Below are 19934 nucleotides of genomic sequence, written 5' to 3'. Positions count from 1 at the left end.
ACAGTCTTGAGCTTAAATAATGAATGAATCAGTAGCCATATTGATTGAACTCTGACACTTCACTGTTAAACAGGATCAAATAGGATCTCTTCCGTGACTTGGTCTTCCTCTGCTTCGGTCATATTACGCACGAAAGCGCTGGGGGCTGTCCTGCGTAATATTACAGAAGCTGGATGAAGATCTTTGATAAACAAATGCTACAGACAATTGTAATTAATTACTATGTTTAAAATATTCTTACACGTCTAAGTGCAATTTTTTCAGATTGAAAATAAGATCTATCTTTAAAAAAATTGAATTGCAACTCTAAGAGAACCGTTGCAGTGTAGGACGGTGAACACAAGAGTGTCGAAAGCGATCTGCAAATTCCATTGAATATACCTTAACACGCTGAGTGATTGGTCTGGGAAACTGACTTTTAACTTACATACAACAGAGCAATACTAACACGAAGTAAAAACAGTTACAGTCGTTATGTATATCACATTTGTCTGCTTATCCAGAATCATTGAGATTGCCCATTAAAAAAATATACAAAAAACTAAAGAATATTCCGCTTCAATTTCTTGTATATCTCTTTTCCGAGCCCATCATTGATAGCGCATTTTTCACTGCTTCCGTCATGAACGACAAAAAAAATAATGCGAGTCCACGCTAGTGAGGATAAATGCTTCAAGGTATTTACAAAAAGCAAAAGACATTCTATCGTTGGTAACCGTTGTACAAACGGATTACATGTTGCAACATCCTTTAGGACCTATCAAAGAAAAAAAAAGAAAGAAAGAAACGTAGGGCCTGATTGGAAAGAGGCTTATCAGACACGAGGTTTGATAATTCATGATAGCATGAGAAAACCGATTTCAGTAATTGTTTCATAATTCATTTTTTTACACTTAAGACTGAGCTTATATGATTTTGATACTTACGAGGTCAATTCTCTCATGATCACGGCCTGTTTGAATTCCTCCCTATTTTTAAAGTGATCTTTCTTCGGAAGTCTGTCTGTATCTTTAAAGATATATCATTGCCATCTGCCGTTCAAACTCCTGCAAAAAAAATTGACAAGAAATTGCATGTATTTACATCAAAACTGAGAGGCATCCAGCGCACAAGTCTAAGACCTGACTGACATGCAATAACATTATTTCATTTCACCCTTAAGTGCCATCAAAAATGAACCAAAAAAGCCAAAATAAGGCAGTTGCAAATGAATGTTCTGGCCTTGATTTTCAAAACTCATTATGAAACCCTTAAGCTTTATACAGTCTTGAGCTTAAATAATGAATGAATCAGTAGCCATATTGGTTGGACCCTGACACTTCATTGTTAAACAGGATCAAATAGGATCTCTTCCGTGACTTGGTCTTCCTCTGCTTCGGTCATATTACGCAGGACATCCCCGGGAGCTGTCCTGCGTAATATTAACGAAGGTGGATGAAGATATTTGATAAACAAATACTACATACTGTTATCAATCACTATGTTTAAAATATTCCTACACGTCTAGTTGCAATCTTTTTCAGATTGAAAATAAGATCTATTGAATTACAACTCCAAGGGAACCGTTGCATCCTAAGGACGGTGAATATAGAACAAGAGTCTCGAAAGAGATCTGCAAACTCCGTTGAATATAACTTATAACGCTGCGTGATTGGTCAGGAAAACTCGTCACACCGTTTTAACCAATCAGATGCAGGACAACACTGAAAACAACCAATAGGGTTATCGAACAATTGACGCTGATTAAACTAACAGCACATAACAAACACATTAGTTCGTCTTAGTAACTTTATTTAAAACTTACGACTTCCTCCGTCCAGGTTTGAGCTTCCACATTTATATGTCGGCCATTTTCCTTTCCGGGCTAAAAATATTGGGGGGAAATATATATAAGATATGTAAATAAGTTGTAATAAAATACGTGGTTATTGTTCATCGTTATGTAAGATAGGAGGTTACTCGTCATGTACAATAGGCGAGGTGTAAAGATGACCAGTAGAACGAAACCTCCACATAGTGACATTGGAGGTGGCTACACCATGCAACAAACGATTTATTTTATGACTTATATTTATTTCTGAAGTACAAGTAATTTGTTCTAGCCTTGCCTCACTTGGCTTCGCTTTGCCCCCCTTCCTAGATCACCCCTTTTTCTCCTTTGAAATCGAATCCAATCCTTTCTAAAACACATGATGACCGTACTAGGCAATATGGTGTGTTTCATAAGGTGTAAAGACGTATTGTGTGCGTCAATTTACCTACTTTTAGGACTTGTAAGGCTTAGTTTCCAGCGGTTCCACAACGTTGCTTTCTATAAAAGATAGCAGACATTTTCTGTTGCTTTGTTGCTGGCGAAATATTCATCTGATTGTCCCTAAAAGACAACAGTATATGTTACAAGTGTTAATGTTTTTGATGGAGCATGTTTCCGTGAATTGTATCAAAGCATGGCTACGATTGTTTCTGTTGCTTTCTTGCTTGGCGTAATCTTCATCTGATTGTCCCTAAAAGACAAAATTATAAGTTACAAGTGTTACTGTCTTTGATTCAGCATGTTTCAATGAATTGTTTCAAAGCATGGTTACGATGCTTTATGTAAATGAAAAAGTATAAGGGTGCATGTCAAATTATTAACTCTGAAACTTTGTTCTTTAACGTAAACGATTTTTTTCTGAATTTGTCGTAATTGGCTTTTAACTTACATACAACAGAGCACTACTAATACTATGTAAAAACACTTACAGTAGTTACGATACTAACAATGCATACGTTACTTACAAAACTACCCCTATTTCTATTTATACTTATCAATCCTCACGTTTATGACTACTTACAAAAATTTTTCTCTTAAACTAGCTTACAATACAAATTATATGATGCTTACCCTACTTGCATCACGAATTTTAAATCAATAATGAGCTTATTACTCTATATACTAAAAATATAATATAAACATTGCACAAGATGAGGTTATTATAATTTATGAGAGGTAGACTACAGAAAATTGCCATATCAAAGGAAGTGCTTGCCAATATGGTGAACAACTTTCATTTCCTGATGCTTCCAGCGTAAAAAAATGTGAAAAATAGCTCACATGTCAAATTGAGCCGCGAATTAGCTTATTACCCCAAAGGATGAGCGGTCAAATCTGAAAAAACTAAAAGCAGCCACGCTTAATTACGACATATCTTTACATGATATTTGCTGAAGAAAGTAAAGTTTAACTTTCTGTTGTAATATTTCGCCCGGAGGATCTTTGCACTGGTTCATAGAAGTCTCACCTTCCACGGTATGGTTCCTTTTATCTCTTTGGTAGTTAATTATAACATGTGCCGCATTTGCGTGCTTCAGATACCCGGCTTAGACTGACAGTCGTTAATACATATTGACTTTAATAGATTCTTACGCCTAAACTGTTTCGATTGGATACAGCTTATTACAGACCTCTTCTTTTGAACAGGGACGAAGCTCTGCTAAGTCGCCAACTGAATCGTTTGCGGCAGCAAAATGTTAGAAAAAAAACATATTTCCACAAATTAAATCTCCTTCTAGTTCCGTAAACGATATTAAACTCCTAAAGACATTTAAGAAAACAACGTATGGTCTCGTAATTAGGCTCAGCGTCTCCTCCCTTTTTTGAGCGAGCGTACATTTTTTACTCAAGAAGGCTGTGAAGCATTTTTGGAATCACGACCAATAAATCTTAAATCTGTTAAAATCTAAAACATTCATTCAAAGTTTTAGAATTAACCCCAAATACAAAATGCCAACTATTTTCGGAGCTTAAAACACAGTTGCTGTTATTGGTCCCCTGGCCTGTTTAAGTTTTGAACTGCGAGTTTCCACATGAGTTCTTAGAAAGATTTCTCCAAACATTTCCACAAAACAAAAAGAAACGAGGCTTTATCGATAAACCTCAAATGGCGAACCTAACTTATCTGCGTCGGGAAACTAACACTACAAAACATCTGAAATTATATTGATTCATTCTTGACGATCAGAACAAACAACACATACCTCCATGAAACAACTTGCCAATGGTAAATGCTTTGGAGGCTTCATCCTTCACTCTCCACGTCGCGAGGTTGGAGAAAATTCCCATACCAGAGGAAGTGCTTAGCTCAGCATCAGGGAAGTTGTTCACTACATTATCCTGTTTTGCAGGACTGTTCTTCTTCTAAATAATAACAAAAAAATGTCAAATTGAGCCGCAGATTCGCCAGAGGAGAACCAGTTATAGCTACAAAACTAGAAGCAGCCACGCCTACAACACATCTTCATATGATATTTTCTGAAGAAAATAAAGTTTCCTATTGTAATATTTCTCCCGCAGAATCTTTGCTCATAGAAATCTCTGGCTCTTTTTATCTCTTTAGTAGATACCATTGCTTTGGTAGTTAATTATAACATGCGCCGCATTTGCGTGCTTCAGATACCCGGTTTAGACTAACAGTCGTAAATGCAGGTAATTAAGTGTTAAAAACTGAGTTGAAAACGTAAATTGGCCACCGTAAAGGGTTAAAAAGCATCTCTAAATGTACTGCTCGAGTTTTCAAGCAAGTAAAAAGGCACGGCCACCTCTTCCGTCGTGGTTTTCCGCGTCCTTGAACAGTGTACAAAGGACCAGCAAAATCTACGGTTGTTTGGGCGAAGGGTCTGAAGCTGAAACGGAGCCTCATTTTCGAGAGTGGCGCCGTAATCTGACAGGCTGGCTTGCTTCGTCTTCTTTTACATTTATTACATTCGTGATCCCACTCGCGAATCTCCTCGCATGCGGCGATAATCCAAAATCTCTCACTCAACTGGCAAAGAATGAAGTTTGCTCCAGTGGCATGGTTTCCTCTCTCGTGATAGTTCGCCACCCAATGTCCACGAGGCAGAATGATTGGAAATCTAGTATCATATGGGAGAAAATCTGCCAACTTTATTCGACCATCACTCCGGATAACTCCATCGTCACTAATGCAGGACTTAAGCTTTATCAACTAGCTTTTCTTTGGTATTGGTTTCCCTAAGCACAAAGCGGCGTACTCATCACGGAAAGCTTCGCGCTGTGCTAAGCGCACTATTTCCTCTTCAGCATCCTTTATTTCTTCGGGCAACAGTTCCATACTTGCATTCCTGTTGTCTCTGCTGCGCATGTTGTATATTACTCTTCTCACTCTCGCGTGTACTCGAATCAAGCGCGTCCAACGCGTCTCCACACTCCTGGTGTGTTGTTCTGTTTCGGTGCAGTTTCTTTCTGAAGGTTACACGTCATAGTGGTTGCACAGGCATTCGTGTCCTCTTTCCTCTTCGAGGACACCACTTTACTCTTAGCTGCAATCAGGCGACTGGTTATGGGGTTATGGTATCGTTATCGTATTCGAAGCTCATAGAGACAGCCGCACCATAAGCTTGCTGAGAGGCATCAACAAATGTCACAATGCGCTTCGACTTGACAGGCTCGGAACGTCGTAGACATCGGGGAATCTTCACTTCTTGCAGACTTTTCAATTGCTCCAACCAATCTCCGATTTTGTCTGCTATTTCATCTTGAACTTCGTTGTCCCAGTCGTAGCCTTGAATCCACAGCTCCAGGAGTAGGATCTTGGCCATAATAACGTATGGTCATACAAATCCCAGTGGGTCAAAAATCGTTGCTCCTTTACGCAATACGTTTCGCTCCGTTGTCTGAAATTCTGGGGAAACTGCAGAAGCGGTGACGGTAAACGCATCTTCACTACTGTTCCACGAAATTCCAAGTGTCTTCGTTATCGGATCTTGACCGCTGTTAATCACGATCTTTGTGGCGCGCTCTTCTGTCGGAATCGCTTCAATAACATTCGGTGAATTAGACATCCACTTCCTTGCTTGCATGCCGGCAACTCCCCATAGTGCTTTCAATTTACGGTACAGCTCCACTCCTTCATCATCGTTTTCTACACTGTCAATAGAATCGTCCATATAGGTTGACTTAAGGACGGTCTCAGTGACAAGGGGATAGCGGTCTTGGTTTCTTCGAGTGTTCTCCTGCGCATCAAACTGCGACTCTATAGGGGTGGAATTCTTTCCAAAAACCACACGACTAAACTCGAATTCGTCTGGCTCTCGGTTAGGACAAGGACGTTGAAAAGATCTTGCTGTAATTTCGGCCCAACATGAATCATGTAATTTAAGGAAATACCATCACATTTAGCGGCACAGTCAAATACGATTCGAACTTTCGTTGTCGATTTATCCATTCTAACGACCGGAAAATGGGGCAAATATCGTGCGGTAGCTGGCGGCTGTTCATCTGAGAGTACCTTTCGTAAATATACCTTTTCAACATAGGTCTAAATAGTTGCTTGATATTCTTCGGCGACGCGGCTGTTTTTCTTCAGATTTCTTTCGGTGCATGGGAGGCGAGAGAGTGCCATGGGTTTAGTGTCAGGGAGATCGGGTTTGTTTTCTTTCCAAGGGACGGCTACACGGTATCTTCCATTTTCGTACTTGAGGGAATCTTTCTTTTTGCCTAGGGCTAGTCTTTCTTCTTCGGCAAGTACGAGTCTGCCATCGCAGTCTGTGCCAGACTTTTCCCAGAATCTCTTTAAGCTGTTGTCGACGAGGTTCATAACAAATAAGACTAAGTGGGCGTTTCTGTATTACAGCTGGTCAGGGTCACAGCGGGCGCCCCCTCCCGTGGAGCATCTGGGCGTTTCTCACCGTCAGCATGAGGCAACATTGTCATCGGTCCGGTTTCTGACAAAACTTCACTTCCATGAAGAAGGCGGTGGTGATTTCGAGAACAACCATCTATTCCATACGTGCGGGCCTTTAGGCAATCTTTCCCCCTATGATCAGAGGCTAGGCAACGAAAACACAACTGTTTTTCTTTAGCGATCTTCCAGCGGTCATCCACTCCTGCGTCATAAAACTCCTTGCAAAACCACACCCCGTGATCGAAACTCTGGCAGAGAGAACATGGAAGCTTCGTACTATTTGGCTCTTTCCCTATTGCAGCAGTATGAAAATTTCGCATCCTGCTCTGTTCCTGGTAACTCGGTACTCTCGGTGGTCTAACGTGCTCGACAGGTTTCGGGTCAATTCCGTTCGCCATTTCCGCTGCTTCTATTTGGAATCTGACTTCGTCTTTCAACCAGTCTCTGAAAGCTATGACTGAATTTTGTCTGGCGCGTTCGTTCAACCAGCGACTGTAAATTTCCAGCTAGCAATCAGGCAACTTTTTCACCAGCAAGCTGTGAAGAGTTCCATCTTCTAACTCTCCGTCTCTTCTTTCGGCCTGTAACTTTACCACTGTAACAAACTTCTCCAATGCGTGAATGTCGTTACTTCTTATTAACGGCGCCTGTTCTAGTTCCAAGTAGGCTCGCGGAAGCCGGCGCGTACCTCAATACTTCGTTTTTAATATCTCTTTGGCCTCCTCGCATTCTTGGACGGTGACTCCGAGACCAAGGATGGCTTCCCTGGCGTTCCCTGTGAGGCATTGGTGTAGCCTTGCCATCTTCAAATTTACTGGCTCCGTTGACTCGTCCACTAGACTTTTAAAGAGGGCCCAAAAATCTTCAAACTTTCTTTTGTCACCATTGAATGTCGGAACTTTTAACGGTTTCAAATATCGGTTTCGGTCGTTGTGGCTGTGGTGACTCTCGTTTAGCTAATCTTCTCGGGCCGATTGCTCGTAGCGATCCGTGGTGTTCTCGCTTAAGGGCGTGTTCATATTCATGACTTTGCACGCGCGGACTTTGATCGCATTTTGTCCCGCTTCGATCGCCCTTTGTACGTCTTTTTGGATGATTTCTGACTTTTTAAAAGCTTCTTTTTTCCCAGTGTCTTCTCCGACTTCGACATAGAAGGCGGACAGTTCCCCTAAAATTTCTTGTACGTCTTCAAGGGCTGCCCACAACTGCTCGATCATACTTTCTATGTCCGTTACTTCGGAATCCTTCACCCATAGTCTTTCTAACTCGTGTCTGAGTTTTGTTACTTTTGTCTTAGCGGAGCGTTTTCTTCTTTTAATCTGAATAAACAGAACGTCGTTTTGATTCTGTTTGTCGACTTCATTCGCAATTTCGTCATTTTTCTCCATAACATTGCTGTCCTCGGATTCGGCAGCCATAGTGCACAACTCAAAACTCAAAAACTCAAATTGCAAACGAAACCTCAAACAAACACCAGTTCATACCTTTCTCCCATCGTAGTCGCCAGAAATGTTCGGAAGCGAGAACGAAAATCTCCTTTAAAAGCAGGCACGTTTAATCGGTAAAAATAAAGGTAAAACGGTAACGGCTTAAAATACATACTCAAAAACAAAAACCTCCAAAATGCGATTAAAACTGAAAAAAAAAACCACGCCAGAAATCTTACGCGTAACTTGCTTACGAACTGGTCAAATTTAAATGTCTCGGCGCACGCGCGCTAATCGCACGACACACCAGTCCGGTACTTTCTTCTTAAGAGAAGAAATTCAATGAAACAAGGCCACATTTAGTCTCCTTGTGTCTCGTTAGAGTTTATCATTCGAAGTTACTTTTTGTGGAGGAAAGAACAGATTTACACACGCCATTGCAGCAAACAAACCAGCAAACTCTCACAACTTCAAAATAAAAAATTTGAATTTACTTATCGATAAACTTTAAGACTTTAATAAGACTTTATCGATAAACTTCAAATGGCGAAATTAACTTACCTGGGTTGGGAAACTAACGCTACAAAACATCTGAAATTATATTGATTCATTCTTGACGACCAGAAGAGACAGACATCGCATACCTCCATGAAACAGCTTGCCAATGGTAGATTTCTATCGCGATTTTCTTTTTACGACAGTAAAGCTCTACTGCTTAAATATGCGGCAAAAGTGTAATTTGTTTCTAACAGTTTCTTCACGCTGTCGTGACATATAGTGATGACGTGCTTTTTTCAGCGATAATAATTATTCTAGATGTGACCATTAATTGGGTTTTAGATGAGTGGAAAGTTTCGTGTTTTCTAAATCAAAATTTCTTTATTATTATCAATAAGTGTAAAGACCAAAATGGAAGCCTGGCTGATATCCTTCGCGGGGTAATGATGTGATTTGCTTTAAGTTTTATTGACAATCATGCGCACGCCCAAAGTTAAAAAGAGTTCAAGACAATCTCTCATCTCAACATCTCACGGGAAACCCACTGGCGTTTGACCGTCGTCCGTGTTCAAGGGCTAGGGAATTTGAGCCTTTGCCTGGCTGGGGTGGGGAATTTGAACCGAAAGTGTCATGTCTTTCCAGCGGAGATTTGGTCGAGGGGTAGAAAGTCAGGGTTGTAGAATTTGCCTTTTACGAAAAAGTTGGGTGGGTTGGGCATTTGAACAATTTTGCCCCGAGGAGGAGCAGGGAATTTGTTTAAACCGATGTTCAAAAGCTCAAATGCCCAGGGGTTTGTCCGCGGGAGGATATTGAAGCTTGGATTTGAAGGATACATAAGAAGGAAACTGGAAACGGGTGAACAATTGAAGTTTTTCTGTCTCCATAAACACCTTGGGGCCGGACTCGATCACGAAGTGAGGCAATATTGTACAAGGACATCAAAAACTCGCAAGAAGCTCAAAGGAGAGACTCAACAGACTCAGTATTATTAACATTTTATTAAATAAGGCTTAGCATTAAAGGTTACAAAGGTTACTTTCGTGCTTTAGTACTTGACTTTCCGATCCTGTCTGTTGTCCATTTCTATCTTACTAATATCATTGTGTTGTTCTGTTTTCTTCATATTTTGCTTATTTTCTGTTTTATTTGTTTATTTTATGTTTTTTTTAAATTTTGTTTATTTTATTTGTTTATACATTTTCTTTGCTGTGTTAAATTTCTTTTTTTTTCTGTTTTTTTCTTTAGCCATTATTTTTTTAAATTCTTTTGATATATTTTGCTTTGAATTTACTTGTGCTTTAGCACTTTTTTCTTTCAAGTCTGATAGACTGTTTTTTTTTGCTTGCTTGCTTGTTCTTTGTTCTCCTTTTTTTTGAGCTTTTAGCTAATAAGAATTTTGGTCATTTATTTGTTTGTTTTGCTTAACCACTGTTTTTTTTTTTTTGTCTTTTTTTTTACGTTTCTTGTTTCAAACTTGCAACTCATGGTAAAGTTAAAGGTGTTTGGTGACAAAATCCGGTATACCTGCAAACAAATGGCAGAAAAAAATGTGAAAGCTGTCACTAGAGAAAGTTCAGCCTCCTAGGTTCGGTTTCATTCAAATAAATCTCTGGTATTTTTTATTTTTTGTACTTAAAGTTTTCGCTACCCATAAATTATTTGATTTACCAGAACTAGTGATTTTGCTCTTTGCTGTAATAATTCCCCCGCCCCCCCCCCTCCCTCACCTTTATTCCAGCATGCATTTTAGATATCTATACATTGATTACCACCCTGTTCTATAAGTCTCACCTTGGATATCATGAAGGTACCTTTTGGACGTTGTCATAGCAATCCTTTGCCTCATTTCTCTACTGCAAAAACATTCAACAAATTTCAGAGTAAGATCAGGAGAGGACAGGAGAGCTTAATTGTTAAGCGCTGAGCAGGAGGGAGGTTTCAATCAGCCAATCACCTTCCAATTTTGTAGTTTAATTCAAGAGCGACATTAAACAATTTACTCCTCCTTTGTCGGTCGATTAATGCAAATTTTCCCTTCTTTCATTTCTAGGTTTTTCTTCTTCTCTCAGAAATTGTCACTGTTATGATTAATTGATAGTAAGACTTCGTGTCGTCCAATTCGGTTGTAAGTAACCGTACTCATAACCGTACTCATCGCGTTCGTCCAATTTTGTTATCACTCGTATTATTACAGACCGAACTAGATTCCATTAAATCCTGCTAACATTACTAATTGTATTATTTCGTCTCTGAATAACTTTGCATATGAAATAAATGTTTTTTGCTTGTCAAATCCTTCTTTGTCTAAATTTTTTTCAAAACGGATACAACAAATATTTACACTCACTTGAGAAATGGACGGAGGAGAAGACCAAGTGCCTTCAGTTTCCTTTGTGGTTTGAAGATGATACATTTAGACAAGCGATCCAGGAAACTGAAAAGGAAAAGAAATAGAGAATAATACATAGGTGCGAGTAGATATGGAATTTATCTTCGATTGTTTGACTTCTCACTGACTCCTGAGTGAGAAAACAGAATCCTGACGTCAAAGAATCTATATCATGTTTGCTTGCTTATCAAAATCATTTGGATTACCCGGTCTTTAGTTTTTGATAAACTTTTGTTCTCAGCTCATCCTTGATGGTGCATTTTTCACTGCCGCCATGAACGACAATCAAAAAGTGATGCGTGTCCACGTACGTGAGGATAAAAGCTTCAAGGTATCTGCAAAAAAAAAGACATTCTATTGTTGGTAACCGTTGTGCAAACATATTACACGATGCAACATAGAGCCGGTTGGAAAGAGGCTAATCGGACACGAGATTTGATAATTCATGATAGCACGAGAAATCCGAATTCAGTAATTGTTTCACTATACATTTTCTTGCGCTTAAGACTGAGCTTATATGATTTTGATACTTACGAGATGAATTCTCTCACGGCCTGTTTGAATTCCTTCTTATTTTTGAAATGTTCTTTCTTCGGAAGTTTATTTGTATCTATAAAGATGATATCTTTGCCATCGTCCGTTTTAACCCCTACAAAAAAAAAGAAAAGAAATTACACGTATTTACATCAAAACTGAGAGGTATACAGCGCACATGTCTAAGACCTTACTGACGTGTGATAGCATCATTTCATTTCATCCTGGAGTGCCATCAAAAATAAACCAAAAAAGCCAAAATAAGGCAGTTGCAAATAAATATTCTGGCCTTGGTTTTAAAAATCAGTATGAAACCCTAAAGCTTTATACAGTCATGAGCTTAAATGATAAATGAATCAGTACCCAGACGATATAAGGCGTCTTCATATTGATTGGACTCTGGAACCTCCCTGTCAAATAGGATCTCTTCCGTGACTTGGTCATCCTGTGCGTTATCACAGCCGGGGCTTTCCTGCGCAGATGTGGTCACCGGTGTTGCGAATGGCTCCTTGTTTTTAAATGCTTAAATCAAGAATAGCTTTTAGTTTTGTTTTCTCTCTTTAACATATCAATAAAACTTGTTACAGTCCTATTTGAGATCTTAAATTTTAACATTTTTGACAAGAATAAAGAATGTTAACTACACATCTGTGGAGAACCCCAATTCAAAAAATAGGTATGTTTTCTTAACGGAAAGTAGCTTAAATGAAACCAAACAAATGCTACATACTGTTGTAATTAATCGCCAAGTTTAAAATATTTTCACACGTCTAATTGCAATCGTTTTCAAATTTAAAAAAAAAGATCTAGCTCGGTGAATATAGAACAAGAGAAAGTGATCTGCAAATTCCATTGAATATACAACGCTGTGTGATTGGTCAGGGAAACTCGCCACACTGTTTTAACCAATCAGATGCAGGAAAACACTTAAAACAACCAATAAGGCTTCCGACCAATTGACTCCGGTTAAACTAACAGCAAATAACAAACACATCAGTTCTTCTTATTAGCTTTATATAAAACTTACGACTTCCTCCGTCCAGGTTTGAGCTTCCACATTTATATGTCGGCCACTTTCCTTTCCGGGCTAAAAATATTGGGGGAAAATATGTATAAGATATGTAAATAAGTTACTTTGAATATTTAGATAAAGAAAAAGGACAAAGGACGAGGTTACTCATCATGAACGATACACGAGGTGTAAAGATGACCAGTAGAACGAAACCTCCACATAATGACATTGGAGGTGGCTACACCATGCAACAAAGGATGTATTTTATGACTTATATTGATTTTTGACGTATATGTAAGTTGTTATAGCCTTGCCTCACTTAGCTTCGCTTTGCCCGCCCTGCTAAGATAACCCCTTTACCGCCTTGAAATCGAATCCAATCCTTTAAAAAACACATGATGACCGTAATAGGCTATTTACTAGTGTTTGTGACTTTCATAAGGTGTAAAACCTTGTTGTGTGCATCACTTTCCCTACTTTTAGGACTTACAAGGCCCAATTTCCAACGGTTCCACAGCGTTTTTGTCTAGAAAAGACAGCGGATATTTTCTGTTGCTTTGTTGCTTGGCGCAATCCTCATCTGATTGTCCCTGATGCACAACAGTAAATGTTGCAAGTGTTAATGTTTTTGACGGAGGATGTTTCGATGAAGTATTTCAAAGCATGTTTACGATGCTTAATGTAAAGGAGGCTGTACTCAGGCTGGGATAAAAACTTTTGAAATTAAAGGGTGCCTGCCGAATTTCTAACTCCGAAACTTTGTTCTTTATTATAAACGATTGCTATTTAGGTCATTAACCCTCGTACTTTCCAAGTTACAATTATTTTATTCCATCACCTTAGCTTACGAGAGAATATTGACACAGTGGCATTTATTTATACAAGATCGATAGAGGGCTAAGCGCGCTCAGCCTTTTCTGGTGCGTCTCTAGAAGCGATTACTGAATCCTCGTGAGTATATTTAGCCTGAGAGTAAACGTGTAGGGTCTCATCCTTTCACTTCTAGAGGAGGAATATGTAAGGTGTTGGGCTGTGTGAGGTAATGTATATCTTACCTCAGAACTTTTGTCGTCCTCTGATGTTTCATCCTTCACTCTCCACGCCGCGAGGTTGGAGAACATTGCCATACCAAAGGATGTGCTTGGCTCAGCATCAGGAAAGTTGTTCACCACATTGTCCTGTTTTGCAGGACTGTCCTTCTTCTAGGGAATAACAAAAAAATGTCAAACTGAGCTGCAGATTCGCCAGAGGAGAATCAGTTATACCTACAAGACTAGAAGCAGCCACGCCCACAACATATCTTCATATGATATTTGCTGAAGAAAATAAAGTTTCCTGTTGTAATATTTCGTCCGCAGAATCTTTGCACGGGTTTATAGAAATCTCTAAGGCTCTTTTTATCTCTTTGGTAGATACCATTGCTTTGGTAGTTAATTATAACATGTGCTGCATTCACGTGCTTCAGATACCCGGTTTAGACTAACAGTCATAAATGCAGATTGATTTCAATAGATTATTACGCATAAAAACTGTTTCGATTAGATACAGCTTATTACAGACCTCTTCTGGTGAACAGGGACGAGGCTCTGCCGAGTTTTCAACTGTATCGAGGCTATCGTCTGCGGCGGCAAAATGCTAGAAAAAAAAAGAATATCTACATAAATTAAATTTCCTTAACATCAATGTAAGATGGTTTACGTTTTACAGATTGATTTCAATAGATTATTACGCATAAAAACTGTTTCGATTGGATACAGCTTATTACAGACCTCTTCTGTTGAACAGGGACGAGGCTCTGCCGAGTTGTCAACTGTATCGAGGCAATCGTCCGCGGCGGCAAAACGCTAGAGAAAAAAGCACATCTTCATAAATTAAATCTCCTTAACATCAATATAGGATGGTTTACGAGCCACTGTTCCGGTCCCGTAAACGGAATTAACTCCTAAAAAGATTCAAGAAAACAACATAATGGTCTCGTATTGAGGTTCAAACGTCTCACAAGGTTATTATAATATCAAGATAAACCATTGCCTTCTGCTACAGTCCTACCTCAATGGATGCTTTTCTGGGCTCTTTACTGGCATATTCTTCGGTAGAAAGTCTTTGACTATTCCTTCGTTCCGGATTATCCGTCGGACACAATGCTAATGCACAGGACTTGACCGAGACTGCCGAGGCATTATCCCCTGAAGGCTGCGAATAAGTGAGATGCTTACAATAACGATTGCATGATGTCGGAGTGCAGTTCCGAGCAGGGTGGAATCTCTAGCCTCTCCAGGCTTAGAGTCAATAATTATTAGGTATGTGCAACCAATAATCTTATGAAGCTGTGCGCTTGTTTATTTTTTTCCTCTCTTTTTTTTAGAACCAAAAGATTTCAGAGAAATTAGTGCAGTTACGAGACTCGTTCAAACCCGTTTAAAAGGTAATGCACTCCTAGAGTAGACAACGCCCTTCTCCAACCAAACGGCTTAGTAAATACGGTTGATCTTTTTTCTGACTGAGTGCACATTTGACTCAAGAAAGCTGTGAAATCATTGTTGGAATCACGACCTTAAACTTATGTCTGTTAAAACCTAAACCAATCATTCGAAGTTTCGGAATTAACGCCAAATACAAAGTGCCAACTATTTTCAGAGCGTAAAACACAATTGCGTGCTGGTAAATCTGTTACCGGGTCTCCTAGCATGTTCAAGTTTTTGACTGCGAGTTTTTCAAAAGGAGTCCCTAAAAAGAGTTTTCTCCAAACGTTTCCATAAAATAAAAAGGAAACACAAACAAACACGAATTTTTCAATAAACTTTAAATGGCGAACCTATCTTAACTGCGTCGGGAAACTAACGCGACAAAACATCTGAAATCATATTGATTCATTCTAGAGGAAATTCTGACGACCAGAAGAAACAAGCATTCCCCACATACCTCCATCAATCGAAACGCCAAAAGCAGATTTCTGATGCGATTTTCTTTTTACGACAATAAAGCTGTAATGCTCAGAGAAGCGAAGAAAAAGAATTTGTTTCAATTAGTCTCGTCACGCTGTCGTAACAAATGGTGATGACGTGTCCTTTTCCAGCGATAATAAATATTCGAAATGTAACCAATAATTGGGTAATAAGATGAGTGGAAAGTTTTGTGTTTCCTGAATTAGAATTTCATCTTATTCATCAATAATTGTAAAGAGGTCAAGACCAAAATGGAAGCCTGGCTGATATTCTTAGCGGGGTAACGAGGTGATTTGCTTTAAGTTTTATCGAAAATCATGTGCGCGCACAGAGTTAAAAACAGTTAAAGACAATCTCCCATCCCAACATCTCAGGGGAAAGCCACTGGCATTTGACCATCGTCTGTGCCCAGGGACTAGGGAATTTGAACCTTTGCCTGGCTGGGGTGGGGAATTTGAACCGGAGTGTCAAGCAGCGGTTTAGTCGACGAGTAGATAGTCACGGTCGTCGATTTTGCCTTCTACGAAAAAGTTGGGTGGGGCATTTCAACAATTTTTTTCCTCTAGAAGGGGGGGGGGGGAGTGGAGAGATATGAAAAAACCAATCATCAAAAGCGAGGGTGCCTAAAGGTTTGTCCGGGGGAGGATGTTGAAGATGGACAACTCAAAACGGGAGAACAATTGAGATTTGCCTGTCTTCATACACGCCTTAGGGCCCGGCTCGATCACGAAGTGAGGGAATATTGTACAAGGACATCAAAAACTCGTATAAAGCTTAAAGGAGAGACTCAATAGACTCAGCTATCTTTTTATTAAGCAAGGCTTAGCAATTCTGCAGCGTGGGGTGGGGGAGGGGATTTGTCCAAACCAATCTTCAAAAGTTCAACTCCCTGAGGGTTTGTCTCGGGGAGGATGTTGAAGCTTCGATTTGATCGACGCGCAAGAAGGAAACTCAAAACGGGTTAACAACTGAAATTTGCCTGCCTCCATAAATGCCTTGGGGCCACACTTGATAAGGAAGTGAGGCAATATTGCACGAGGACATCAAACGCTCGTAAGAAGCTCACAGGAGAGACTCAATAGACTCAGTACTATTTACATTTTATTAAGTAAGGCTTAGAATTAAAGGTTACAACGTTTTCAGTACAGGTACAAACATTTTGTACATTTTATAGTAGTTCTATAACGGTAGTTTACATGTTCCGCGAATCCGTAAAATCTTCTTTTCGTACGAAAAGAAGATTTTAGGAATTCGCAGAGCAGGTTGGAAAACTGCAAAGATAAAAGCCGTCTCGCCCTACTCGTTCACCATAATTTATGCATCAGTACTTGACTTTCGGATCCTGTCTTCCTCGTATATTTATTTTGAATTTTATCATTACTGTCTTTTTGTATTTGTAGTTTTTTTTAATAATTCTTTCATTTTCTTTGCTACCGATGTTAATTTCTTTTCTGTTGTTTCTTTAGCCTTTATTTTTTTTTATTCTTTCAATATCTTTTGCTTGGAATCTACTTGTGCTCTTAGTACTTTTTCTTTTAAGTCTGCAAGACTGTTTTTTGTTTGCCTGCTTTTTCTTTGAGTGTTTGACTACTCGCTGGCTCATGAGTCAGACAACAGAATACTGACGACAAAGGATGTATATCACATTTATCTACTTATCCAAAATCATTTAGATTACCCATTAAAGAAACATACCAAAAACTTAAGAATATTCTTCGATTTCTGGTAGATCTCTTTTCCGAGCCCATCCTTGAAAGCGCGTTTTTCATTTTTTTATTTGATTGTCAGTGGCACTGCTTCCGCCATGAATGACTATAAAAAAATTATGCGTGTCCACGAAAGTGAAGATAAAGACATTCGATCGTTGGTAACCGTTGTAGAAACGGATTACATGTTGCAACATCTTTTAGGGCCTATCAAAAAAAACACTTAAGGCCTAATTGGAAAGAGGCTAATCAGACACGAGGTTTGATAATTTATGATAGCATGAGAAAACTGAATTCAGTGATTGTTTCATAATTCATTTTTTGACGCTTAAAACTGAGCTTATACGATTTTGATACTTACGAGGTCAATTCTCTCACGGCCTGTTTGAATTCCTTCCTAGGTTTGAAATTTTTTTGCAGGAGTTCGAACGGAAGACGGCAAATTTAATTTGCCATCTGCCGTTCGAACCCCTGCAAAAAAAATTGACAAGAAATTGCATGTATTTACGTCAAAACTGAGAGGCATCCAGCGCACAAGTCTAAGACTGGACTGAGATGTAAAAACATCATTTCATTTCATCCCTGAGTGCCATCAAAAATAAACCCAAAAAAATGAAAATAAGGCCGTTGCAAATGAATGTTCTAGCCTTGGTTTTCAAAACTCATCATGAAACCCTAAAGCTTTATACAGTCTTGAGCTTAAATAATGAATGAATCAGTAGCCATATTGATTGAACTCTAACACTTCACTGATAAACAGGATCAAATAGGATCTCTTCCGTGACTTGGTCTTCCTCTGCTTCGGTCATATTACGCACGAAAGCGCTGGGGGCTGTCCTGCGTAATATTACAGAAGCTGGATGAAGATCTTTGATAAACAAATGCTACAGACAATTGTAATTAATTACTATGTTTAAAATATTCTTACACGTCTAAGTGCAATTTTTTCAGATTGAAAATAAGATCTATCTTAAAAAAAATTGAATTGCAACTCTAAGAGAACCGTTGCAGTGTAGGACGGTGAATACAAGAGTGTCGAAAGCGATCTGCAAATTCCATTGAATATACCTTAACACGCTGAGTGATTGGTCTGGGAAACTGACTTTTAACTTACATACAACAGAGCAATACTAATACTACGTAAAAACAGTTACAGTCGTTATGTATATCACATTTGTCTGCTTATCCAGAATCATTGAGATTGCCCATTAAAAAAATATACAAAAAACTAAAGAATATTCTTCAATTTCTTGTATATCTCTTTTCCGAGCCCATCATTGATAGCGCATTTTTCACTGCTTCCGTCATGAACGACAAAAAAAATAATGCGAGTCCACGCTAGTGAGGATAAATGCTTCAAGGTATTTACAAAAAGCAAAAGACATTCTATCGTTGGTAACCGTTGTATAAACGGATTACATGTAGTAACATCCTTTAGGACCTATCAAAGAAAAAAAAAGAAAGAAAGAAACGTAGGGCCTGATTGGAAAGAGGCTTATCAGACACGAGGTTTGATAATTCATGATAGCATGAGAAAACCGATTTCAGTAATTGTTTCATAATTCATTTTTTTACACTTAAGACTGAGCTTATATGATTTTGATACCTACGAGGTCAATTCTCTCACGGCCTGTTTGAATTCCTCCCTATTTTTAAAGTGATCTTTCTTCGGAAGTCTGTCTGTATCTGGACAAAAGACACTTTTTGATTGACAGTTACTGTTATTTTTGTAATTCCCACGCGGTCAGGTTTTTGAAAAATACCACGCGGTCAGGTTTTTGGAAAATACCGTTTGTTGTCTTCACAACATTTTGGCGACCACGATGGGAGTAACCGAGAAACCGTTCTGAAGAATTACCGGGAGATTTACCGTACGGAAGCACTGTGGTAAGCTTGAATTTTTATTTGTGATTTTTGCCGCTCAAGATGAATCCGGCCGGCGTAGAAGAAACTGGCAGTGAGGATGTTCCGGGAACCGAACAGACCGAAAACAAGGATGATGAAGAGAAACTGGAAAGGGAGAAAACGCTTTTGAATCTGAAAAAACAAAAGAGAATACGAAAAACCGAGATGACAAAAATTCGCCATCACATGGAGAAGCTTTGCATCACGCCGAAGGATTCGCCGAAGGACGTAGACGCTATTGAGAAAGATATCGAGCAACTTTGGTCGCTTCTGGAAATCACACTGGAAATACTTGACGAACTGTGTGTTGTTTATGTGAAAAATGGAGAGGAAGCGAATAAACAGGCGGCTATGGAAGAAGGAAAAATGCTTGAATCGGAAATTCAAACCGCTATTGAAAAGGCACACGAGGCCGTGAAATCACACGCTCCAATTTCTGTCGCGACTGCTTCGCACAGTGAATTCGTCGCTCATCCAAGTCCGCCGATCGTTTTGCAGGGTTCGCTCAACCCAACTTCGCCTCCACCGCCTTCCCAAAGTGCTCACAGCAGTCAAGGAGAAGCAGGAGTTCCTGAAAGCCCGCCAGCCAGTCATTCCACAAATCATCGCCTGAAGCCATTGAAAGTACCGTCATATGGAGGTGATAAGACCAAATTTGAGGAGTTTTGGGGGCTGTTTGAAAGTCTAGTGGACCAGTCCAAAGAACCAGTCAACCTAAAAATGGCGAGATTGAGGCAGTGCTTGTACGGCAGCGCACTGGAAGCGATTCGAGGTCTTGGTGTTTCAGAACCAGAATATGAAGAGGCGAAGGAAATCTTGATAGCCAAGTTTGGCG

At 39.3% G+C, this 19934-nt stretch overlaps 2 protein-coding genes and 1 pseudogene across 2 annotated transcripts in view; 1 reads left to right on the top strand and 2 right to left on the bottom strand.

Annotated features, from left to right (window-relative positions):
* Positions 1-4531: 4531 nt before the first annotated feature.
* LOC136282636 (uncharacterized) lies at positions 4532-5598 on the bottom strand (annotated as a pseudogene).
* Positions 5599-9963: 4365 nt separating this feature from the next.
* On the bottom strand, positions 9964-12940 carry LOC136282635 (uncharacterized). The gene is made up of 8 exons (XM_066170313.1): positions 12904-12940; positions 12559-12618; positions 11895-12053; positions 11532-11646; positions 11204-11332; positions 10956-11042; positions 10400-10461; positions 9964-10132 (listed from the first exon to the last, which is right to left on the bottom strand). The coding sequence occupies exons 1-8, from the start codon at positions 12938-12940 to the stop codon at positions 10101-10103; spliced, it is 681 nt and encodes a 226-aa protein (XP_066026410.1). The 3' UTR covers positions 9964-10100.
* Positions 12941-19120: 6180 nt separating this feature from the next.
* The window catches only part of LOC136282634 (uncharacterized), a 3300-nt gene continuing 2486 nt past the window's right edge, over positions 19121-19934 (top strand). Inside the window, exon 1 of the mRNA XM_066170312.1 lies at positions 19121-19934. This exon is cut by the window's right edge and continues 2486 nt beyond it. Within this exon, the coding sequence (XP_066026409.1) occupies positions 19121-19934 (814 nt within the window).

This window comes from Pocillopora verrucosa, chromosome 7 (genome assembly GCF_036669915.1).
Source record: "Pocillopora verrucosa isolate sample1 chromosome 7, ASM3666991v2, whole genome shotgun sequence".
Lineage (NCBI taxonomy): Eukaryota > Metazoa > Cnidaria > Anthozoa > Scleractinia > Pocilloporidae > Pocillopora > Pocillopora verrucosa.
Note: the sequence above shows the minus strand (reverse complement) of the source record. Positions and strands in the feature narration are given on the sequence as shown.